We start from the raw sequence: 27,072 nt of genomic DNA, 5'->3' as shown, positions 1-27,072 counted from the left end.
TGAGGTGGCAAGGTAGGCCTTTTACCTCCACACACTGGGTAAAAGGCTCACCAGTATGGGGCAAAAGGAACAAATTATTATTATTACTACTATAATTTAGCTATTAGTTAATATTTGTTAAAAACAATCACTTTATTTAAAGTTTGTACTATCTTCGGGTTAATTTTGATAAATAAAAATTCATTTTTGTTCAATAAATATACTGTCATTAAAATGTTCATTTTAAAAATACAGAAACAAAATTATTTTAAAAAGCAAAGATTCTGAAAGCATTGAATGAGATCCCATAGTAATTTAATACAGCTTTACAGTAGTAACAAAAATGTTTTTTAATATGATATGATTAATATCATATTTTTTTAAAATATGATGATTATCTCTAAGGTGGACACCCAACTTGATATATGATATTTACCATCTGAATCTAACCATGTCATGTAAACAATTGGAAAAGTCAGCCAGCTGTTTATTATCATGTTTATTATCATGTTTATTTTCGTGCCTTTTGCCCCAACAGCAGGTGCACCTTTTACCCCAAATGCCATACTTTTACATATTCTTCCCTTATTGAAAAACTGTTGCTTTAAGTACCTTGAATAAAACTGAAAAACATTAACACGTCCTTTGTCTATAAACACGATCGCGTCAAGGATCAGCCAAACTTCCACATGCATCATAAAAAGCGGTTGTTAAGAAAAGTGCTGAGCTGAATTTTTGTGCCATCTGCTGGTTTAAAAGAGAATAAAGTAAAAAGCGCCCTTTTACCCCGGTGCGCCTTTAGCCCTGTTGTACCCTACCTGTCATGTAGCATGTTAAATTAATTTTTGTGAATGTAAAAGGTCTGCAAAGTTTCAAAATGTGAGATAAATGGAATTTCTGAACTGCCCGAAACCTACGTAAGTTTGTAACAAATTTGCTTTGCTTTTTATTTTATTTAAATTTTTTAAGTTTGGTTTGTGTTGACGAGAAGTCACAGTCTTCTGCGCTGCGAAAGCAAATCCACTTTGCATGCACTTCCAAAGGATGAGGACTCAACTCATGTGGTATATACATACAATATGGTATGGGCGATTTGTTTCCAACACGTGCTGTAATACGGTAGACCAGTCACAACAGACAGCCATCTGACTAATCAGATGAGAGAAGGGTCTCAGAAAGGAGGGGTTTAGTGTTTAGACACTGTAAGAAAAAAGGTGATGCAGCAATGTATACTATGACAAAAAAGTAAGTGTTTTTTTTTTACCCTGGATGCATGTAAAAATTTAAAATGGCATAACGGGCACTTTAAATTCTGGTTGCTTTTAGCAACAACAAAAAAAGACTAACTATATAATTGGACCTCAGCGAAACATCTATAAGAAGTAAATATTTGTTTTCTATGATATGGCTAATTTAACACTAGAACTGCCATGGCGGTCATTTTGACCGTTTTGAATTTTATATCTGCAAAAACTTTGTTGAAAAAATAAATAAAATCCTGCTGGTACCTGACTTTTCCTAAAAGTGTCTGTATTTTCATTTAAAATGTTTTTCATATAAATTACACATAAGGCAAAAAAACAAATGAACATATTTACCTATTTCGGCCATAGACGGTCAGATTGACCGCACTGAATTTCGCGGTATGTACACAACAATAAAATGTGGTAAAAAATACACAAAACATATTCCACAACAAATCATTTAAATGTAATGATATTCAGAATAGAACAAGAATGAAAAAATAACTATAAACAAGCCAAAATGAAATAGGCTACTTTCAAGCGAAAGTGAAAGTAAGCGGCGTTGGGCTCACGTAACTCTCTAATTAGAATCAAAATGTTTCAACATTTGCGATGTATTTGGATGGTAAACTATTCTTTATTTTAGGCTTTGTACTTCACTCACGTTCCAATATCGACGGAAAAAATCATCCTCTTCACATGCGCAAAATGGTACGAATTGTACTACTGACTATATAAACAGAGCAGTGGAATTTTTATATGTTAGGTTGACTATTTTATTATTATATTTTATTATGGCTATAATGAACAGGCTGCGATGTCAAGATTGCAATGCTGGAATATGATGTGTGTGTGTGTGTGTGTGTGTATAAGGCGCGGGCGCGATCGAACAGTGTAAACATGAAAACATAGGCTGCTCCGTCATTTTGTTCAGGACATCTACGGATATTATTATTTATAGATGTATAATTAAACTTGTTTAAATGTACAGTTTGGTGTTGTTTTGTTTTTAAAAGATATCCTAATACAATAAATGCATTAATCTCTCAATTTGGTATTTATCATTAAAGATATAGAGTTTGGAATCTAGCGGTCAAAATGACCGCTTGCGGCAGTTCTAGTAGTTATATAATTCTGGCACTTCTAGTGTTAAATTATAGCCTTTCTCCCTTCAGTTTGAATTACTTTCCCAATGATACTGCAAAGATCAATTTTTCTATTGAAATTGAGAAAAAATAGGTCTAATCCTTTTTAGTTGATGTTTTCTCTATAATCCCACGACACTCACTGCCAGTTGATTGTGTGATTAATTGGAGTCTTTCTGGACTTTCTTTGGTTTTCAATGTTCCAGCATTTGGAGTGTGATGATCAATGAAATAGCCTGTCTCTCATTCAATCACTTATTCTTTATATTAAGATGTTCAAATTGTGCTTCTCTTCTGGTTTCCCTCTTTATTTTCTGTGTTGATTTCCGTGCTTGTTGGCAGCTATGGCGGTTGGTAGAGCTGATGTGAAGGTCAGCAGATGGATGTCTCATGTCTCTCTCAGGGATGTGGATTGTAGAGGAAGCATGTTTGGTATGCTCCAGACAGCTTGTTTTCTCCTGGCCTGCAGAGCTGTTTATTAGGTTTTAGTGTCATCCCCATTCCCCTCACTATCCCCACCTGCCGTTTTTGTCATCAACCGCTAATGTGTTCTTAAATGGAAATCGCTGTGAAGAATTAAACGGCAAATTGTATGAAATTATGCTTTACAACGGAGCTGTTCTTAACAGCCATCACTTACTAATAAACTAAATTGTACATGCATGGCTATAACCCAGTGATGAAACTATGATGGAGTAATAGAAAATTAAGGTAAATAATTAATCATCTCTACATTTATTTTGTTTTTTTGTTATCAGTATGAGTTTTTTTTTTTTTTGTACTGGAGAAGATTCAGCTATAATATTGCAACCTGCCTTTTGAATTATATTATATTATATAATATAATATAGGCTAATACACTTTATAGGCTATATAACAACCTGTCACAAAAATATACGTTATTGCTGAATCTTTACCGGTTAACACTAGCGGTGTAACAATATATCGTGTCACAATATATCGCAATTATTTATCGTGGATAGTGACAATATGTAGTTCACCCAAATAGTTACAATAGTTCACCCAAAATGAAAATTACTGTGCATGAAAAAATTCAAGTTTACAGTTTTAGTGTCAGTACTACATTAAACTACCATATATAATGTTGAATATAATGTATAATAATGCTATGGGGAAATATTTGTGGGTCCTGATAATGCCAAATGTCTTATGTTACCTGTAAAAAGTGGCCTGCATTATTTTAAATATATCCAGTCAGTGACAGAGTGCAAGCATATTCGTCTAAAATAAATCTGGATTTTCAGCCTCAGAATCATGAATATATTTTATTTATTATTTATTTTTATTTAGTTACCATTGTCATGTGTGTATTGGGTTATCAGCACCAAGTCCAAGCTTATTGATTTCCACACCCAATGTAATACCAAAATATAACATTTTAATCAACAGTTTACCAAATGTCTTGGAGTATCGCAATAATATCGTATCGTGAGTTCAGTATTGTGATAGCTCAAATCGTGACATGAGGGTATCGTTACACCCCTAGTTAACACATTTCTACTGTCTCTTGGTATACAGACATTATGCATTAAAATAATTGGACTAATTAGCAGAAAGATGCTAATTCATATCTAAAATGGAAATCACTGCTATTTAGCTCAACTATTTACTGTACAAGGTGCAGTCTGATATTTTATTCTGAAGATCTGCATTGGGCATTGGGATCCTCTTACATATTGACTTATATAACTGAGCACTTTCCATTTAGTCAGTTAACCGTGAAGCTCCTTTTGTGACCAGCAGTTCCACATGCTCTCACATGAGCATCATTCATTAGCAATTCGTTACGTAAGGCATGCTAAAATTGATCACCCTCTACGTTGATGAGCCATTAGAGCAGCAGAGGGAATCCTACTGAAGTGTGTAAAACGTCTTACAATGCGGTTGCCCCGAGTGCATATGATGTAACAAGGGCATGTACGAGGAAAAAAGGGAAGGAAGACCAGGGAGACAACAAGCTATGCTTTTATGGAATTCTTCATAGTCCAATCACACTAAATTTTAAGCATGCAAAGTTACCCTACAACAAATATGAGCAACAAGATATGTCGTCATGCTTCAGGGTGTCAGTGTTGATAACCACCGATTTATTCAAAACAAAGTAACAGTTGCTGCATCTCAATTCACCGACTCGTACACTTATATGCCCTAAAAGTACTGTTTTTGTGAAGAAAAAGTACATACTTTTGAATGTGTAGCTGAATAATAGGCAAGTTTTGGGACATATCATTTTGTCATAGTTGCATCTTTAACGGGCAGCTCTGTTGCTTGGTTATGCGACATGTCACTGTTTAAATTGCCGTCAATCATCTTGTCACCGTTAAAATCCTCCACATTCAATTTAATTTAATTTCCATACCGTTTCTGAGAGAATAGTAGCACGTTGATTTGCCAGGTGTGGCTCCTTCATGCGGAGAACTTTCCTCATATGTTTGCATAATGATGAATTTAAAAGTTAATGACCAACTTTTTTTTATTTTTTATTTTTTATAAAATGTGGATAACATTGAATAAACATATTTTCATCAGGTTAGATACTGATTATTAATCACTCAAACCACTTTATCTAAACCTCCCTACTTAACTGTCGGTCTTGCACATGTTTTTATATATATATTTTTTACACTTTATTTTTAAACCCTTTTTTAAATGGATCTGGACTTCAGATTCTAACCTGAAAAAGTAGACTATCCAGGTGTCCTTTGGAATACTCATTTCAACACTACGATTTGGGGGGCACAGTTCTAATTTTGAATACTATTTAGAACGAGTAGTATGTGAATTGGGACACAGCAAGTGTTTTTGTTTTTTCTTTAATGCAAACTTAAAAGGATAGTTCACCCAAAAATGAAAAAAAAAAATTCCTTCACAAAATTAAAGTTAATTGAACCCTATCAGAGCAGGTTCTAAAAAACATGCATGCATTAAAGTATGAAACATTTATAGTAATATTTAAAAAGGATTACAGTGTATTTGCTGTCCAATTGACACACATTAATACTATATCTTTTTTGGGAGTAAGAGGTAGTGTAGCCAATTTTCAAACCTCTTCAAAAACGTTTTAGTCTACATTATTGATGGACTATCATGCTCAAACTGAGTCTGAATCTAGTTTTTATGGTTCAAAAGCTATTCCTTAACTGCATTTTCGTAAAAGTGACTTTGAGGTGAAATAGAATAATGTCCTGCCTTTTATGTTGATTGAAAACCCAGCATTTGCTCATGGCTGTTGTCCTCGTCCAGTTTGAGCCTTCACAGATACAGAGCTTTCTCATAAAGGACCTACAGCTGGCTTCCTGCTAGTTAATTATAGTCATCTCAAGAGAGAACTGCCAAGAAACAGACAGCCGTCTTCTTTTTTGATGTGTAACGAAAACAATATGTGTGCTCTGTTTGTTTTTTTAAGATTTGTGCTTCTAATTCGAACAGTAAAACCTGCCCTTGTTTGTTTTTCATGAAAGACTTGGAACAGTTTTTCCCAACCTTTTTTCTTGTCTTTTATGTACACTCAGACCCCCATCAGTAGGTTCAGTAAGGTTCATTCATCAACACCAAACCAGAATATTATAGTAAAGGTTACTTTTAAAGGTGCAGTAAGTGATTTCTTAGAAACACTGTTGATATTTGAAATCAACCCAAACAAACACAGCTCTCCCTTCATTACTCCCGCCCCCAAACGCACAAACACGGTTATTTCAGGGAACTTTTGCAAGTGACCCATAGCGTTTGTTGTTGCTTTATTTGTATTTTTATCTGGTGTTTGAGTGTAACGAAATTCTGGCTACTTCAGTTCTGGATGAGCAGTAGCAATGTGCTTTGAAAGTTTAATTTTAGGTTTTGCAGTGGGGACAGCTGGGAGGAGGGAGGGCCATGATGTTTCCTAGAGAGACAAGAGGCAGAAACTATTTTAATTCTGCTCACAGCACACTGTCTGCTAAGATGTCAGCTCTTTCTTCATCTCCCAGGTTTAAGCACAAGTCAAAGTGGATGTGATGATCTCATGTCTCGTTCCTGTCTGCCCTGTGGATCTCAGTAGGAAAAGGGCAGGGAGAGGAATAACTTATTACACTGCACTTATTGGAATGGTATGTGAAGTTGTAATCAAATATGCACTCTATTTTTGAATTAATTTTACAACAACCCTGCTGGAAAATATAGCTTAAGCTATTTTGGAACATCAAAGCTTATTCGCTGCTAGTCCAAGATGGTCTATCAGCTTGGTCCATCTAGAAACCAGCTTCATTGTTTAAAAAAACTTCTTGGTTAAAAGAATAATCCACCCCCATAATAAAATTCTGTCATCAATTACTCGCCCTCATGCTGTTCCATACTCAAATAATCATACTCTGAGAATGTTTCTGCTTTTTTTTTTTCTCGTCCATATAGTGAAAATCAATGGGTTCCAAAAGTTTCAATCTCCATAAATGTAGTTTAAAAGTAATCCATACAACTCCAGCAGTTTAATCTAAGTCTTCTAAAGTGATACAATAATTTTGTATGAGCAGAGTTTTCAGAACTGCATGATGGTGTATAAATGATGACAGAGCTTTAATTTTTGGCTGAACTATCCCTTTAAGATTAATTTTGCAGCAGGATGAAAGGTAAATTAATCAAAATACTGTATCAGAATATACACTACTGAAATTAATACTTTTATTCTGCAAGACCACTTTCAATTGATCAACAGTAAAGACATTTCTAATGTTAAAAAAGACTTCCATTTCAAATAAATGATTATATTCATCAATAAATCCAGAAAAAAAGATCACGATTTCCACAAAAATATTAAGCAGGACGACTGTTTTCAACATTGATAATAATAGGAAGTGTTACTTGAGCACCAAATCAGCATATTATAATGATTTCTGAAGGATCATGTGACACTGAAACCTGGTGTAATGATGCTGCCATCACAGGAATAAATTACATTTTAAAATAAATTAAAATAAAAAGTTTTTAAGTTGTAATATTTTTTTTTTTCTTTCTTTCTAAAAATCTTACCGACCACAAACTTTTGAATGGTGGGGCACTGCTTCTTTTCTTTTTTTTTTTATAAAACAAGCAAATTGCCTGTTTCGGATAGTGGTTGCCATTTATTTATTAATTTATTACTTACTTGCTTACTTACACTTACTTACTTACTAGCAAATTTATTTGTTGTTTATTTGCTCTATAACAGGCAAACTGACCATAAACAGTAAATATCTGTAGCCATTTGAAATTAGGGGCTACCACTGCATTTTAATCATGGCCGAACAAAAAATGCTACACACATGAAGCATTAACATTTTTTTTTTTTATTTGAATTAGATTGTATACATTTCAAGATTTAAAGCAATAACCGAAAGGTCTGACTCAAGATTTGTGAAATGATGCTACATAAGACACCTGCACAAAACAAAAACAGCAGATGGACTGAATGAAAATGCAAATTCGCGCTCTGACAGTAGGTGGCACTTATGGAACATCAGCAATTTCTTTGCGTACCGCGGTAAGCAGCGCTACGCTAATAAACACTACTTTATACGGAGGTAAGAGGAAAAGAAAATGCCTTTGAAAGACAGTCAGTTTCCTTCAGAGATACATTCATATAAACCCCCACCATCAATTCAATATTTATTTTTTCTTCCTATATTTTGAGCACCATAAACAGCGAGCTTGCTGTGCATGGTAAAGTATTTGCTCTGCTGGTGTGTCTGTGTTCTTTTCTTTGCGCCCGTCTTCAGCACGTCCTATCTCTGGCCTGTGTTAACATCCTGTTTACAGACTTTGCAATAATTTCCCAAAATGTAATTTGTGTGAAAATATTACAATGCAGTTTGTGTGCAAGTCTGGAATAGAGATTGACAAAATAAAATTGTGTGTTTGGAGTAAAAAACGGCCTGTTCTGATTTATGGCCGGTTGACCGGTGCATCTCTAATTTTGTTTTTTGACAAAAATGCTCATCTGGCCTGAAAAGCTGGTCCCTACAATGCAAATCCTTATTGGTAGTATAATTAGGTCAAAGGCTCTCAAATGGGCCTGAGTTTCTTGGCAAATACAGCGGTTTATAAATAAAACTTGTTTTGGGGATGGGGGTAAAATCATAGAATTTGTTTAATTAACGTTCAGACTTTTTTTGTCCAATAGTATGTTTGTCTTTTGTTTGAAGGGGCCACACATTTGGGCTTTCAGTAAACACCTGCTCTGTGTGGTTCAGCCGAGGTGAATGTGCCAGACTTCATAATCCCAAATTATGCTGATTACGCATTTATCATGCAAATAATGCTTAGTATTGTGGAGTGAACGCAGTTGTTTTGGCAGCTCTGGGATGTGCAGCCGTGTTACAGAGCTCTCCCGAAGGTATTCAAGGTGAAGTGTCTATAATAAAGTGCTGTGTTTGCTGAGCTCTGGGCCTCTGTTTTCTGCCCGATAAACAGACAAGAGCTGACAGCTTTACAGCGGCACGGCTAGACCCGAGACAGAAGGGGCACGAGGAGCAGGCGCGGGGCTTTTCCACTCCTTGAGATCCTACACAGCATCCATCAAGCTGCATTTCTAACAGCCGCGCACCTCTCAAGGTTCACCCTGCTTTAGGCAGTGACATTGTATTGCAGAGGACGTCGTCTGTGTAAAGCCTGTCTAGCGTTCGTTTTTCACTGCTGTCAAGTTTTCCAAGAGCTGTCCTCCTTGGTTGAATAGCTTTGTGAGTGATCTCACTGCTTTTATTCGGTTTTACTGACGTTAGCTCGGCTTGGACGGACCAGCACAGAGTGAGAGAGCATTGAGCCAGTCGAGCAGCTCATTATCCAGGCAAGCTGGCCCCACAGTGAGCCTGAAGCTGAGTCACTGAAGCACTCAGCGGTGTAATAACATCTCAAGAACTACTCCCCGTCTGTCCCTTTCTCTCCCAGCAGTGGCTCTGAGTTCAAACTCACCTTTCAATTTCACTGGCTTTGTGGCCCGCTGAGAGTTGAGTTTGAACTTTGAGTTCGGAACAAGGCAAAGAATTCTGTGCACAGGGTTTCTGTGGTCCCATTAACCAAAGTGTCAGTAGTAGTAGCACACTTCTCTTCTGTCTGTTCAATATACACCAGGGCCTCAACAATACGTTTTTTTTTCTGCTGGGCTGGGGTGCGTTTCATAAAAGCATTGTTAGCCAACTATGGGCGCAAGTTCCGTCGTTATCAGCGTAGTTCAACGAGTTGGTGTTTCCCGAAAACGTAGTTCCAACGAACATACGCAAACAGCATCGCAAAGTTGTGTGGTCGGAACTACAGCTCTCGACCTGTGGTTAGAAGCATGGTTTGTTTGCATGGCATGGACTCAATAAATCCTTATCTTGAGCCAAATAAGTAAGCTGACATTCAGTACAAATTTATTTAGAATACATACAAATGTCATTTACGTCTTTTAGTTTGTCAAGAGATTTTTGAAGAGTGCGCATGCGCGAACGTGCTCTAGTACGTGAGAACGAGCCTATGATTGAATCTGGAAATAAAGCAAAATAACTGAGAAAAATGATAAATAGTCCTCAGATGTCATGTCTGTATTTTTTAGCAAAACATCTAGCATTAATTCAATCTCAAACAGATTCATTAAAATGAGTTAATACTCCACCACCTGCGTGACATCATTAACCAACGTGGTTGAACACCAATTTGCGACAGTATGGTTTCGGCAAACAGTCGTGATTAGCTAGTTAATTTCTCCAATGGCGCATCGTACTATGGTAGTGAAGCAGCGAGTCACGTCGTTGTACGGGAAACGCACCCCTGGTTGAGACAATTGTTGTTTTTCACTGGTCCCACCACAAAATAGACCATTGCATCAAAAGCAGCTTGTAATGTTCTTTTTTATGCAGTGGTCTAATTTTAATTAAGTTTTTCATGATTTAATTTTCAGTGCTAAAATAGGGCATGGGATTCTACCTTGAATCTCTCCATATGGGCAAATCCACTCAGTCTTCCCCCATGCTGCTCGGAGGCAGTGACGTTACTATAAGCAACCAGCATAAGACCCCAACTTGGAGCTTGTCCCACTTTTTGGGCATCTACCTTCTCTAAAAAAACTGCCCTCTTTTTCTTCCCTCTAGACTTGTGTTTGCATTTCCTAACCCATATTCCAATAATGCCATAGAGGCGGGTATATGTATCAGGAAAAGATGGATGTCTACGGATAAAAGGCACTGCTGAATAATTTGCGATTCCCGTTAAGAAAGTAGCAGAACAGTGTTTCACATACAGTCATGGCAGATTGGGGTCGACTGTGATGACTCTGTGGCGGGTAGGATCCGGGGGTGCCTGGCTCATTTAAAAAGTGTTTGCCATCTCAGGAGTGAGGTCTAGAGAGAAAAAGAGTTGAAATAGTTTCACAGTTCTGTACCAGTGCTGGATTTAAACTGTTTTTTTTCTTCTTCTTCTTCAGATCATTCACAAGCATGTTACACTGCAGTTTGAATTTGAATGCCCAAGTCTCATTTAACCAATGTGAATATATGTGTGAATATATATATATATATATATATATATGTATGTATGTATGTATGTATGTATATATGTATGTGTGTATATATATATATATATATATATATATATATATATACACATACATACACACACACATATCTCACACACTCACTCACTCTATATATATACACACTCACACTCACCTAAAGGATTATTAGGAACACCATACTAATACTGTGTTTGACCCCCTTTCGACTTCAGAACTGCCTTAATTCTATGTGGCATTGATTCAACAAGGTGCTGAAAGCATTCTTTAGAAATGTTGGCCCATATTGATAGGATAACATCTTGCAGTTGATGGAGATTTGTGGGATGCACATCCAGGGCACGAAGCTCCCGTTCCACCACATCCCAAAGATGCTCTATTGGGTTGAGATCTGGTGACTGTGGGGGCCATTTTAGTACAGTGAACTCATTGTCATGTTCAAGAAACCAATTTGAAATGATTCGAGCTTTGTGACATGGTGCATTATGCTGCTGGAAGTAGCCATCAGAGGATGGGTACATGGTGGTCATAAAGGGATGGACATGGTCAGAAACAATGCTCAGGTAGGCCGTGGCATTTAAACGATGCCCAATTGGCACTAAGGGGCCTAAAGTGTGCCGAGAAAACATCCCCCACACCATTACACCACCACCACCAGCCTGCACAGTGGTAACAAGGCATGATGGATCCATGTTCTCATTCTGTTTACGCCAAATTCTGACTCTACCATCTGAATGTCTCAACAGAAATCGAGACTCATCAGACCAGGCAACATTTTTCCAGTCTACAACTGTCCAATTTTGGTGAGCTCGTGCAAATTGTAGCCTCTTTTTCCTATTTGTAGTGGAGATGAGTGGTACCTGGTGGGGTCTTCTGCTGTTGTAGCCCATCCGCCTCAAGGATGTGCGTGTTGTGGCTTCACAAATGCTTTGCTGCATACCTCGGTTGTAACGAGTGGTTATTTCAGTCAAAGTTGCTCTTCTATCAGCTTGAATCAGTCGGCCCATTCTCCTCTGACCTCTAGCATCAACAAGGCATTTTCGCCCACAGGACTGCCGCATACTGGATGTTTTTCCCTTTTCACACCATTCTTTGTAAACCCTAGAAATGGTTGTGCGTGAAAATCCCAGTAACTGAGCAGATTGTGAAATACTCAGACCGGCCCGTCTGGCACCAACAACCATGCCACGCTCAAAATTGCTTAAATCACCTTTCTTTCCCATTCTGACATTCAGTTTGGAGTTCAGGAGATTGTCTTGACCAGGACCACACCCCTAAATGCATTGAAGCAACTGCCATGTGATTGGTTGATTAGATAATTGCATTAATGAGAAATTGAACAGGTGTCCCTAATAATCCTTTAGGTGAGTGTATATATATAATGCAATGTGTTTGCAATGTGTTTTCAATTGCTTGCAATTTTTATTTTTATTTTGCAATGTAATCAATAAAACTTGATCCTTTATTCAACATTTTCTCATCTACCTGTGGTTTGAGCATTAATCTTTACCTCTCGCTGGTTAAATATCAAATCGCGTATCAAGTTCATGTTTGGGTCCGTGTAGCTGCAAGAAATTCATTTAATATATTATGCTGGTATAACTGTACACATTCTCTCTCTCTTTTTCTCTTTCTCAGAAATATAGATATCAGGATGAGGATACTACGTCTCCTCCAGAACACAGCTCTCCACACCTACCAGGGGACGCGCGTCCTCCTGAGCTGGTGCAGGTGTCGGAGAAGAACATCTCCCAGATTGAGAATGTACACGGCTATGTTTCCCATTCACACATCTCTCCTATGAAGGTAAAATCTCCCAGAATTCCACTGGCTCCATGACACATTTCAGTGCTGCATGGCATCTATTCTATGTCTCTGTGCACTCTGTAAACATGCTTCAATGTTGCTTGTGATAGAATCTCCATCAGTTTCATGTTTACAAACAAACAAACATACACCAAAAAAATAACATTCACACACTAAATCAGAGACTAGGACTGCAACTAAGAATTATTTTGATAATCAAGGCATCTGTTGATTTATTTCTCAGATTAATTGAATAAAAAACTCCAATAATTACTAATTATTAATAAATGATTGATGAGTAATATAAAATATTTCATTAGAATTTGTTCTAAAAAAAAAAAAAAATAAATATATATATATATATATATATAGCCTTTATGCTAAATGGATATAATCGATAATCGCACCTTTCCAACTTTGACAGATATGTGTTGCTTCTGTGTTTCTGTTAAAGCACATGAAAGGGCAAGATAAGTCAAACTATATACTTTACTTTGAACTGCTTGATATAAAGATTTCTCTATAAATGTCCTAAGAAATCAGTTTTTTACTACTGAATAGTGCTGTGACTGACATGTTTCCTGTGCATAGTTTGCAGACGCGATAAATCAAATGCGTTGAAGATTATTTTCAGTATTGATTATTATTGATTTTATCAATTACTTTTTGCAGATCTATTAGGAATAATTGAGTGAGTTCATCTGTCAAAATGTTAAACATCAAATCTAGGATGAATATTTCAGTTTTGTAGTTGCCACTGGAATATGAGGTGTGCACATCTAAAACCTAAATTGACCTCAGGTGCAGGACCAAAAGGTCTGCACACTGAAATTACAGCTCCAAAAATGTATTAATAAACAGCGCAACATTTTGACCATCAGGTCTTCTTCATCAGGCACAATGTGTGTAAAATTGTGCTTGATGAAGAGCTTACTGGTCGAATCATTGCACTGTTATACATTTTTGGAGCTGTAATTTTAATGTGCGAACATTATATTTCTTTGTTTACCAAATTTGTTTTAGCCTAAGCTAGTTTGCTGGTTTCAACTGGTCTGGTCTTTTGGTTTTAAAGGGTTTTGGGCTAGCTGGGAAACCAACTTGCAGAGCAGCTAACACAAGGGTTGCCAGTTTGAGCACACGCAACAGGAACGAGCGCAATGGACAATGAAAATAGGCAAATTGGCAACGTGCAGTATCACAGACCAAAACAATAACAAACATTCCAGCCTGGAAACGCACATTTCAAAGTTAAATAACTGGCTGTAGAAGTGTTTTTCAGAGAAACGAGTATGTTAACTTAGCATGTTTTCTCAATATATGTAAACATATTATGGTATTTTTATGCTTTAGTAGAGTGAAAAAGTTACATACAGCACCTTTAAATCAGCTAAGACCAGCTAAGCTGCTTCCCCCCCCCCCCAGTTGGAGTAAACTTTACTTGTAGTGCTGTTTGGAAGGATATACTTTTGTGCGTGTAACAAAGTAATTTTACCTAGCTGCATTGCTGTATAAAGTTCAACACAGTGTGTAATATATTATGTCCACTGCTGTGAAAAACTGCCCAATAGCAGCCCTTAAAAACAATAGCTCTGTTCCAAATGCTAGTTAGTTGCTTTGCTATCTACTGCCTAAATAAGAAACTGTTCCCAACCAAAATGAACTTCAGGGATTAGTTTTAAACTTTCTACTTAGAGTATTCAGACTTTCTATTCTTGCACAACACATATATTGCACTCATGAAGTGGATTTGAGATTAGACTTCCAGCTGTTAGCATATGCAGCTAAGCTAATGACAATACTCTAAGCACAAAGCACACACTAATACATTTGGTTACACTTTATTTTAAGGTGTCGTTGTTACAGTGTAATTTTATATTTAAGTACTGAGTAATAATAATTAACTACATGTACTTACTATAGGGTTAGGGTAGGATTACAATTTGGTTGAGGGTTAGTTGCATATAATTTTGCCTAATTTACAGGTAATACTATGGTAAGTACATATAACATATGTAACAAGGACACTGTGAAATAAAGTGTTACCATACAAATTTATAAAAAAAAATTTATACATGTATTTTGAAATACATTATTTAAAATTATATATCACTGTTTCACTGATAGTTAATTGTAGAAACTTAGTGCAAGTCAAGTGCCAAATGAGAAGAGACCAAGCACAGACTCAAGCAGCCATAAACATTACTTCTTAACTGGCCTTGGACACAGTTAGATTTTCTTTTTTGTATGGTCATCATTAATGCATAATAGCCAGTCTACAGAGGCGTTCTGTTGTACAGTGACAGTTTTATGCAGTAGTCAGATGGAATAAAATATGGATGCGAAGTGAAACGATTGTCAGAAAAAGATTTGCCTGATTATATATTCAGTTCCTTATGTTAGCGGTCACGCTAATGGTTTCAGCTGTGAAATATTTAGTTTACTAGCCAAATGAAAAACTTTTCAGGGTTGGAGGACACTTCCATTTTTGAAAAAATTCATTATGATATGGCCCGCACAAATCTTTATTCACTTTTTCCTTAATTTATCTGCAGAATTCAGCAGAATGGATTTTAAATGTTTTAAACTGATCTGGGAATACATTCATATTGATAGCTGAATGATCAGATTAGCCAGAATATTTAATAAAATGTTACACCGTGTCCTAACCAGATGTGATGCAACATTCCGTATTTTTGTTTTATTTATTTTTATTTTTAAACATCCTGCAAACATTTATTTGCAGCTTTTATGACCATAATAATTCAGAGAATATATGTAATATTTGTGATTTTTGAAATCCATTTGCCACACTGCAGGACCATTTTAAAATAAACAAATGAAGTTTTATGTTAATATATTTATCCTTAATAATATTCATGATTTAATATATTTACGGTTTAATATAAATTGACAAATTAAAATTGAAATATCTAAATTTATTTAAACTTTAAACTAAAAAGGGCATGTTATCTGTGACCTACCCACGTTAAAAATCAGATATCTTTGCGTTGGCTGCATTGTATCGCGTTCAGTCTGGACAGACAAATTCCTTGTCGCTTGTCGCTTGTCACTTGTCTCTTCACGTCGGGTTATGAATGACATAGAAATTGTGTTTTAATGGAGCTTTCTGTGCATTTCTTTAGGCCTATTAATGACCTATTGTTCTCACTCACTGACGTCTTGAACGGTTCTCCCAATAAACTATGATTATTCTTCATTATTTATAAAAACCATGTGGTGCAGACATTCGAAATGAATGTGGCAGTTTGAAAACTCACAATTCCCAGCACACTGTGAGCAGTGCTGATGTTTGAGGAGGAGCTGTGCTGGGCTAAGATCAGTGGAGCTCCTGCATGCCGACAGAGCAGCGCCTGACAAGCCCTGCCTGTCACCTCATATCAGCCTCGGCTGCGCAGAGCACGAGCTAGTGCTCTCTGTCCCCGCACACACAAAAACACACTCGCTCTGTCATCACTATGAGCCTGCATTCCTCCTAAATCAGTCCATGTGCTCTAGGCTGATGGTGCTTTCTGGCTGCTGGCCCAGCTGATGCGCACGCTCTCTTAACTCTCCCTCACAACAATATGAGCTCTGAGAACGCGTGCATCGTGCTACAAATATGCACCTATGCAATTTGTTTTCCTTTTCAAAATGAATCATGTTGCCGCCTTGCTGCCTTTGATGGTTCAGTGGCAATTCTGGTTGTGATTTTAAGATGACGATGATTCAAAATAATTTCCTTCGAATTAGGCTGGTAATGTGATGATCTTTCAGTTTCTGTCCCTATTAGTGACTGCAGTAGTCTTACGCCACCTTCTGGCTGTTATTTGTAATGTAAGGATCATTTGCATTTATTTTTTTCAATGTTAATATACTGTATTCTATTCCATCTTAATATGCACAGCCAGATACAGGGAGATGTAAGAAGCATTAAAGAAACCGCTTGCAATTATTTAATACTTTTATAATAAGATACACAAAATTATACATATTTTTGTTATTCTGTTTTAGTGATGCTGTGTAGTACAGTAAAAAAAAATGTTTCATATATATCAAGTATTTTTCCCCACTTGTTTCCGGATCCCATTTAAAACAACAGTGTCACATGTTTTAGCTGTGTTGGTGTCTCTTTAGGACTTTTAAATGTAAATTGTGTTTTAGCAGTGTAATTTCTTTGTCTCTCTGCTTTAATACAGAATATTTTCGTCAGTGTTGATCATATTTCCCATGAATCAGATCTTGCTCCACGCACTCTTGATGACGTGACTGCATGCTTTCTGCAGCACACGACACATGAACCACATGCCCCTGGTCAGGTTTCTATTTACAGACCGCTCTTCTGGCAGTCAAGATACAGGGATGCTCCCATCCAGAATATCCGATTGTTTAACCTTTGCTTCAGTGGCACACAGCCTGAGTTTGTCTCCTAAAGCAGATGCACTTGTTCAACGCCATACTTGCTTATAGTTGTAGATGTTTGAGATTTTAGCTTTGTGCCTGATTATGGGATTGTGTTATGATTCCCTGCATGCTTGGCTGGAACTGTCGGCACAGATGGGGATGACATCTTGTGGCTCCCCATGTCCCACAGTTGTAGCGTCCTGTGACTGGCCTGCGTGCTTGTAGAGGCCTACAATGATATCTGTGCTGAAGCACAGCAAAGCTAAGCTGGGATATTTTTGTCCGAATTAATAAATAGTTTGTTTGTTAACATAAGTCCTGCACTAAGAGAAGTGGGTCACGTTATATTACATATTTTGGAAATACTGAGTGATACATTTTAGATTTTTGTGACCTCTAGTATGAATTTCCAATTTTGAATTATTTGAAGGCTGCATTTATTCGATCAAAAATACAGATAAAAATAGTAATATTGTGAAATATTATTACAATTTAAAGTAACTGCGTTAAAAAATATACTAGAGGTAATATATTTTAAAATGTGCTTTATTTCAGTGATGGCAAAGCTGAATTTCCTTCAGAAATCATTCTAATATGCTGATTATCAATGTTGAAAGCATTGAAACGGAAAATGCTTAATATTTTTGTTGAAAACTGCTTTTAGGATTCTTTGATGAATAGAAAGTTCAAAAGTACAGCATTTATTTGAAATGGAAATCTTTTATTCAATTTAATTCATCCTTGCTGAATAATAGTATATATTTTTGGGTAACACTTTACAATAAGGTTCATTAGTTAACTACATTAGTTAACATTAACTAATAATGAACTGCACTTATACAGCATTTGTTCATCTTTGTTAATGTTAATTTCAACATTTACTAATACTTTATTAAAATCTTGTTAACATTAGGTAATGCACTGTGAACTAACATGAACAAACAATGAACAGCTTTATTTTCATTAACTAACATTAACAAAGATTAACAAAAACAGTAGTAAATGTATTGCTCATTGTTAGTTAATGTTAGTTAATACATTTACTAATGTTTAATAAAGGAACCTTATTGTAAAGTGTTACCTATTTTTGTTTAATCTTATTGATCACAAACGTTTGAAAGGTGTCAATGGTCTGTGCTGACTATGGATAAATATAAATTATAGCTGGCTCTAGGTACAAATCAACTTTTTGGGGGTATATTCTGGTCATAAATATGGCAGAGAATGAGAAATGAGAAAAAGGACACATGTAGAGAGTACTGTGTTCTTATGCTGAATACATAATCAAATTAGCCAATTTTTTATAAACTTTGTGGAATTTTCGGGTGGTCTTGAGTGGGTGCAATTCCATGATGACCCACCTATGAGTAATTGTTACTTTAAAAAAAAAATAATTTCTCAAATAATTTTACATACCAAATTACATATAGGATTTACACCATTTTAACATTTTTAACAGCCCAAAAGAGACAGACACACACACACACACACACACACACACACACACACACACACACACACACACACACACACACACACACACACACAAAACCACACATCACTTATTTCATGACTTATCTAGAATGATACACAGCTGACATGTGATTACATTGTGACTCATCTGTCCAAGCATTATCACAATGGCTCCATGCAATGGAGATGACATCATTTTCTCACTGTCTTCTGCCACACAACTTCAAGTGTGTGCGTTTTATGAGTGTCTGCGGTTCATCATGATGATCCATGTTTTAAGAAAAGTGCTATGTGTGCTGCGTTATGAGCGATCATCATCATGACATTATGGGTGATTAGGGTTCAATCATTCGACTGAACTCGCCTCATACGCACATTGTTTTATTCCTCACTTGTTTTTGCATTTGCGTTTGTTGCTTAGTGAAGTTGTTGTGTTGTGTCAGTAGCTGCATGGGTTTCAATGAAGGGCACAATGCTTTTACACACTTCACTGTCATTCTAAAGCTGCTTGTGGGCAAATTGTTTGAAATATACAGTATATATATATACAGTGCCGGTCAGAATTATTTGCCCCCTTGGTAAATATGATCAAAGATGCCTAAAAAAAATAAATCTGCATTGTTTATCCTTTTGATATTTTATTTAAATAAAAAAAAAGCAAAAATCTAACCTTTTATTGAAGTAAAAGAATTGAAAGTGGGGGGAAAATCACATTATGAAATAAAATGTTTTTTCTCCAAAACACATTGGGAGCAATTATTTGCCCCCTTTTATTAAATACTTTTTGCAACCTCCTTTTTCCAAGATACCAGCTCTGAGTCTTCTCCTATAATGCCTGATGAGTTTGGAGAACACCTGACAAGAGATCAGAGAGCATTCCTCCATACAGAATCTCTCCAGATCCTTCAGATTCCCAGATCCATGTTGGCGCTTCTTTCTCTTCAGTTCAGCCCACTCATTTTCTATAGGGTTCAGGTCTGGGACTGGGATGGCCATTGCAGATGCTTGGTTTTGTGCTCAGTGACCCATTTTTGTTTTGATTTTGATTTTTTTTTTGGATCACTGTCCTGTTGGAAGATCCAATCATGACCCGTTATAAGATTTCTAGCAGAGGTTGTCAGTTTTTTTTTAGTTTTTTTTATCTGTTGGTATTTGATCAAATCCATGATGCCATGTATCTGAACAAGATGTCCAGGACCTCTGGCAGAAAATTAGGCCCACAGCATTAAAGATACAGCAGAGTATTTCATTTTACACATGGGGTACTTTTTTATCCCTGTATGAACCATAAGTGTTTGCTGCCAAAAAGCTCTTTTTTTTTTTTTTTTTCTTCTTTCTCATCTGTCCATAGAACGTTTGAAAAGTAACTGATACTACTGGAACTTCAAACAGGACGGGTTATATGGTCAGATGAAACAAAAAAAATAGCTTTTTTGGCAGCAAACACTTAAGATGGGTTTGGTGCACACAGGGATAAAAAAGTACCCCATGTGTAAAATGAAATACTCTGCTGTATCTTTAATGCTGTGGGCCTAATTTTCTCATACATGTTCAGATACATGGATTCGATCAAATACCAACAGATAAAAAATCTGCTAGAAATCTTATAACGGGTCATGATTGGATCTTCCAATAGGACAGTGATCCAAAAACAAACATCAAAATCAAAACAAAAATGGGTCACTGAGCACAAAACCAAGCATCTGCAATGGCCATCCCAGTCCTCTAAACCCCTAGAAAATGAGTGGGCTGAACTGAAGAAAAGAAGCGCCAACATGGATCTGGGAATCTGAAGGATCTGGAGAGATTCTGTATGGAGGAATGCTCTCTGATCTCTTGTCAGGTGTTCTCCAAACTCATCAGGCATTATAGGAGAAGACTCAGAGCTGTTATCTTGGAAAAAGGACGTTGCAAAAAGTATTTAATAAAAGGGGGCAAATAATTGTTCCCAATGTGTTTTGGAGAAAAACATTTATTTCATAATGTGATTTCCCCCCCACTTTCAATTCTTTTACTTCAATAAAAGGTTAGATTTTTGCTATTTTTATTAAATAAAATATCAAAAGGATAAACAATGCAGATTATCTTTTACAGCCATCTTTGACCAATTGTACCAAGGGGGCAAATAATTCTGACCAGCACTGTATATATGTGCGCGTGTGTTTGGTACTCATATTTATCACCTGAGAAACTGCGTGCCCCTCTTCAGGTAGAGTCTCTGGAGTGCGTTTTTGATGGGCCGTCAACATTAGGAGGTGAGGAGGTTCCAGCCCCCGCCTTTGCCACACTATACTCGCAAAGTGACACACTGATGCAGGTAACCGGTGCGATTTTTATGGTCTTCATTCACACGTTTTTCATTATTATTGCACAACTCTCCATGCAAAATGATAAAACGGATAGCACAAGCTTATAATTTAGAGAAAGCTGTTGCAGTTTGCTTTGTAAACACTAGGTAGCAGACATGTCACAGTGTAAGATGTCATGGATGTATGTTGGAAATGTTGTAGTTTGGATTATATAATTGATCTATTTATTGTATTTTATACAGTAAACATGCAGTCAAAATGCTGTCAATTCCCTGTTTACTTCCTTAATTTCATGTTATTTCATATTATTATTATTATTATTATTATTGTGTATTATTTAAAAAGAAAAACAATTGTCTTTGTAAGTCTTTGTAAGTTTTAATAAAATATAAGAAAAATAATAAAAATTTTCCTCTGACGTCAGTTACGCTAGGCTACTGGATTGTTTTAACCAATAGCCAAAGCGTTTTTAAGGCATTATTTTAGGTCTGACTTCATTCTGTTATGTAACAGCCAGCATCTATTACATTTTTACTTATTAAAAATGCATCACATTACCAAAATAGAAGGTGTCGTGAACACCAATTCCTATTGACTTTAATATCAAAAGTGTCCTGTGCCATGTATACATTGGATTCAATTCTTATGAAATCTTTCATTTCTATTTCTTTAAAACTCTGAATTTCTTGTTTTCAGATTTTTGTTGTTGTTTGTTTTTGGAAATATGTTTTGAGTGATTTTAATCATTAGAAACTAATATTAGTAATAATTTTGACACATCTGGGGCAAAAACAAGTACAGCTAAAAACAGTTTTGAAGATGAACACTTTTTCAGATTTTTATATCAGTGTGAAATGTTTGTTGCCAGGGTAACCCTTTATGTTATTCGGAAAGAAATGACCATATCTGTTTGTTGTTGCCGCTTTTGAAAAGGTAATTTTCTCAGATAAAATGGGCATTTGCCAGTGTTTGGGTCAAAGAGGATTAAATAATTCATGTTTAATTTGTCTGACTTGTTGCACAGCTACTCTAACAAACCATGTTCATCAGTAGGTCTCTTTGGGGTGTCCAAATATGATGTAAAGCTTAAGAGATACAGTTATCATTCAGCTAATGAAATCAGTTACTGACTGTATGTATTTTGTAAAAAGCTTTGCTAGATTATCTTCTGTGTAAATGCATTTGTTGTATTTTCAAGAAGTGATGTGTAACTCTAGCCTCTCTCTGTTGATGCATTCAGAGAGTTGTTTCGTGTTCACTGAACAGAATGTCAGACCGCCTTTTTAAAGTGGGCATTTGGTGCTTATAAGGTTTGTGGCAACAAATGTTTTTCTGGGGGAGGTTGTGAAACAAGACACGCATCGTCTTTATATTAACAGGCCTGCAGATTTCTACGCAAACAGATGGTACAGAGGGTCTGTGGATTTAATATCGAAGTTATTTCGTTTAAAAAATTTGGCTTTTCTAAAATATGACATTTGTCACATTTAACCTTAACAGAAATTAATTGCGTGTATTTTTCATGCACATTTGCCTGACAGTTCTTGTATTGGCCTTTTCATGACTTAACACATTACTATTTTTCTTTTTTTGTTAACATTTATAGTCTGTTTTCAATTTTTCATCGTATATATATATATATATATATATATATATATATATATATATATATATATATATATATATATATATATATATATATAATTATTATTATTATTATTATTTCTTTCTTTCTTTTTTTAACTATTATTATTATTTATTTATTTTATTATTATTTTTTTTGTCTCTCTTACATTCACCAAGGTGACATTTATTTGATCAAAATACAGTAAGAACTGTGATATTGTTAAATATAAGAATGTTGTATAACCGTTTTCTATTTTAATACATTTTTAAATGTAATTTTATTCCTGTAATGGCAAAGCTGAATTTTCAGCAGCCATTACACCAGTCTTTGTCACATGATCCTTCAGAAAACCTATTAAAATATTGATTTGATGCTCAAGAATCATTCCTCATTATTATCGTTGATGTTGAAAAGGAGTCCATTTGTTCTTAAAGGATTAGTTCAGCCCAAAATTAATATTTTTCACTCACCTCAGTGTAATGGTTCTGTTTGGTTCTATGGACTCTTATTTTGATATTCTGTTTCCTCTAGTTCCTCTTTCCCTGCTCTGTTTAGTTTCGGTTCTGTTTATGTTCGTGTTTGATTCCATGGTTAATTGTGATTTGCATGTGTCTCGTTTAGCCTTATCGTTCGTTCCCTCAGTCCTAGTTGTCGGTTCTCCTTTTTACCTTGAGTGTGTTTATTTATCCCGCATTTCAATTATGTTTGTATACTTATTTTTTCCCTCCTTCTCTGATATTACAATACCACTATAAGAAACACAACACTAAAAATGCAATTGCCTTATAAAAATCCATTTGCCCAGCTATCATGTTCTTTACAGAGAAAATAACCAACCAACCAACCAACCTAGTCATAGAGAGGGATTTTTCCACTGATGATGACTACTGGAAGGAGCAAAGGAATCAGTGTGGACCTCATCAAAGTTGTTAAATACAGCTACACCAGCCAGAACTTCATCTAGATACATACTGGATAAGAACATCCTGATCAAACCGGCCAGATCCAAAAAAAAAAAACAAGTTCAAGATGCACTAAATCTGGTTGCATAGAGGGGAATAAACTAGTCGCTACTTAAAATTTATTTTGCTATAACATGTTTTGTTTTTTTACCTTTAAGCTTGTTACTTAGTTCATTATATTTAGCAGACTGAATGGGTCCTAGAGTAAATTACATGGCATCTGTCGAACTTGGGCAAATTGAGAGCCTATCACAATAAGCAAAGCTTATTGGTTATTTAAGACAAGCTTTCATCCATTGTAATGACTCATAGGCTTTCCAACAGATGTAAATCAATATTTACACCGTATAGTAGTAGTAAATTTATCCCTCACACGTGTCCTGCAGAATCACATCTACTGTCCTGCAACAGAGCAACAACCAGGTGGTCTCCCTATTTTCCCCCTGTTTGTTTATTAAAGGCTATTGAATTAGTAACCTCATCATGCGTGTTGACTACACCAATACTGTGACACTCAGTGATCCTGTCATTGTATGGAAAGAGCTGCGTGAAGAAAAGAAAAAAATCTCCTTTTGTGTTTCACTGAAGAAGTAATACTGTAGCATAGACATGGTTAAGGAGATGATGACTGCGTTTTTATTTTTGGGTGAACTAATCTTTTCATATTCTCTGGTCTTGGGCTTTTTCATGTTTGTATTGTGTTCATGTCTTTAGTGCTTGTCATCAGCAGTGGAGAGTTATGCAGTAATGTGGCTGGAGCTGCAGGGCAGTAAGTGCATTAGTTTTGTCCAGCCATATAAAGTAATGGGAGCTGGAGGTGGAGGCGTTTCTGCCTTGAATTCTAATAAGGTGCTTTTCTGACTCAGGTACAATCAGTAATTTGTTTTAGCCTGTAGCCTCTGTGGGGACAAGTGGATCTGTGACAGGGCACTAAGTGTACTGTGAGCGTGAAGACTTCAAATCCCATGTGTTACCAAATAAAGTGACGCATGACCGCTGATCACAAGGAGACCAAATGGCTGCATGGCTGCCAGTAAGCTCAGACTCCACTTGGTGTGTTCATTGTGTGTTAAATAATGTCATATTTTTTACTCTTTTTGCCAAGGTTCACTTGCTGTATGTTATATGCATCACTGCTGTTTAAGTGAGACTGGTTTTGTGTTAATTTCTCAATGGTGACATTGGTGAAATGGTGACAACATTTAAGATTTCAGAGCAAGCTGTCTTTTTGCAGTTTAGTGTCAATAAATGGTCTTATTTGAACTGAGGAAGCTTTTACTGCTGAGCTATAAAGATTTTGTCTCAGTCCTTGTGGATTTTAGTGACTCGTTTGATTATTTTTTTTATTGATTGTAATTGCAGCTTTATTTGTTACAAATATCTAGCAATATGACTTATAATCTCACAGTCTTATAACTTTATGTAGTCTTTATATCTCACAATTGTAACTTTGTAACTCAACATTCTTCAAAATATGTTCTTTTGTGTCCGAAGAAGAAAGTCAGTCATACAGGTTTGGAAGTTTGGAGTAAATGATGCATTTTTCATTTTTGGGTGACCTCAAAAATTATGTTTACATTATCATCCCCACATTTAGTGCAGATCACTTTGATCCATGAAAGTTACTTGGTACTTTTTGTTTACTGCTGCAGAACTGGCGTCCGAATAACCTCTTTGTAGTCTTATCAGAGATTGGGCGTTTTGCCTGAGAGTTGAAGGATGTGACCTCATAAAAGCTGCAGTGAATATTTGGAACATCTACAGTAGCGTCAAATCAAATGTGCAATCAAAAGTTTGGGGTTGGTAAATTTTTTTTTCTTTTTTTGAAGGAAGTCTCTTGTGCTCACCAAGAGATTATAGTAGCTGTTTTCTATTTTAACATATTTTAAAATGTAATTTATTCTTGTGATGTAAAACGCAGCATTCCAACTTCTCGATGGCATGAGTCTGAACCAATGAAATGTGATTTTACATCATGCTGATGTAAACAAAACAATCTTACTCATACTGACTGACACATCCGAAGCGTGCGCAAAAAGACACTTCAGACAGCGTGTGATCCCGATCTACACACATATACACAGAATTACAGTATTTCAAAATATCTGTTTTGGTGAGTATACACGCAAACATTGACTGTTATTTCTTAAGTGAATGTTTTGTTAACTTTTGGGGGAAAACACCTGATGTGTAACATCATATTAGATCCGTGGATTACAGTAGGTCTTAATATAAGCAGGCTGTCTGACTCATTAATGTTAATCAATCAATTGTGTTATCATGGAAAAAAAAAGTTGAATATATATTTTTCCTATAGATATGGGTTTTGACTTGGTGTGTGCCAAACACATTTTCCCTGTCTGCTGCCTTGGATGTCCACTCAGGATAGTCACTGGTAATAAAATGTGAGATTTCGATCAACCAATTAGTGATGTACTTTTCCAGTGTCCTGTGATTAGTCACATGACATTTACAGCTCTGGTGATTGGCTTGAAAAGTATGGCCCAGTGAGCAAAGATGGCAATATTGGTTGGATCCTGCTTCAGCCTAGCAGTTGCCACTAAGATGAATTGTTTATAGACCTCAATGCGTTGTGTGTAACTTTTGACAAGATGTAGCTACCTGCATTATAACATGACACCCAGTTATGCCAGGCTGCCACTGATGCGGTTTGTGTTCCAGCCACTTTATGGTCTCTGCATCGTAACGCGTTGCTTTCCAGCATAACCACGTCCTTCCTGACTGTGTAAACCTCCGTTAGTCTAGCTGAGAGCAAAGAGGAGGATCGCAGGGGAGGAGGGGGGGGGGGGGGGAGAGAGACAGCATTACTGAAAAATGAGCTGTGTCATTCTTGGGGAATCTAACAGACCACAGTTTAGAGTCCTGTAGCACCAGCCGTCCCCTTACGGCCAGCATGCAGGTCCACGTGTTCACCCGCGAAGCTCTTTGGCGGGCTCAAGCGGGGACAAGCTCCTAGCCCCCTTTCTCACTGTCCTATCCTGCGTGCACTGCATCATGGGATCACCTTGACGCAGCTTCTGGGGGTGGGTGGGGAGTTCGGATCAGAGCTGAGGAGTACCTTGCTGTATCGGGTGGTCTGTCAAACCCTGGATGCCACACTGTGCCAGTACTAGCAAGTGACATGCTGGCCTCCATTTGGTACGCCAAAAAGATGGGACGACGTCTGATCAGTAGCATTAGGAGGACCAAGAGATTGCAGCTGCAGTTGCTGGTGGGTAATAGTTAGTATTATATACATGAAGCAGGTTTGTGAAATGCATGCCCACAGGACGTGTTTGCTCCAGACAGAATGACTTTGAGCTGTGCATGTAAATTACAGGAAAGATAAGCGGGGGAAAAGATTGCCTCCGCTGTAACATCCTCCTTTCTTTTTAAATGCAACGCTTTACGGACATGGTTTTAAAGGTGTAAGTTTATCATTTAGTTTTTGTTAGAAGCAGTATCTTCTATGTACTTTCATACTGAAGTATGCACAGATTTGGACTGTCTAGTTTAACTGCAAAGTAACTGTAAAAAGTAATTTTTATGTGTGTGTTTTAGTGTTTTTTTTTTTTTTTTTTTTTAGACCCTAAGGGGACGTGGTGATGGAC

General features: G+C 36.5%; 1 protein-coding gene across 13 annotated transcripts in view; it reads left to right on the top strand.

The window, feature by feature from the left end:
• dlg1a (discs large MAGUK scaffold protein 1a) overlaps window positions 1-27,072 on the top strand; it is a 128,620-nt gene that overhangs the window by 33,421 nt on the left and 68,127 nt on the right. For 7 of the 13 annotated variants that reach the window (XM_084129827.1, XM_084129832.1, XM_084129833.1 and 4 more), the window contains one exon: window positions 12,522-12,689. In XM_084129827.1, the coding sequence (XP_083985953.1) occupies window positions 12,522-12,689 (168 nt within the window). Of the gene's footprint in view, window positions 1-12,521; window positions 12,690-20,772; window positions 20,881-27,072 lie in introns of all 13 variants that reach the window. The other 6 variants (XM_084129829.1, XM_084129819.1, XM_084129831.1 and 3 more) reach the window with 1 other exon arrangement.

Source organism: Abramis brama (genome assembly GCF_963993115.1).
Source record: "Abramis brama genome assembly, chromosome: 11".
Lineage (NCBI taxonomy): Eukaryota > Metazoa > Chordata > Actinopteri > Cypriniformes > Leuciscidae > Abramis > Abramis brama.
This window is presented reverse-complemented; position numbering and strand designations above follow the sequence as displayed.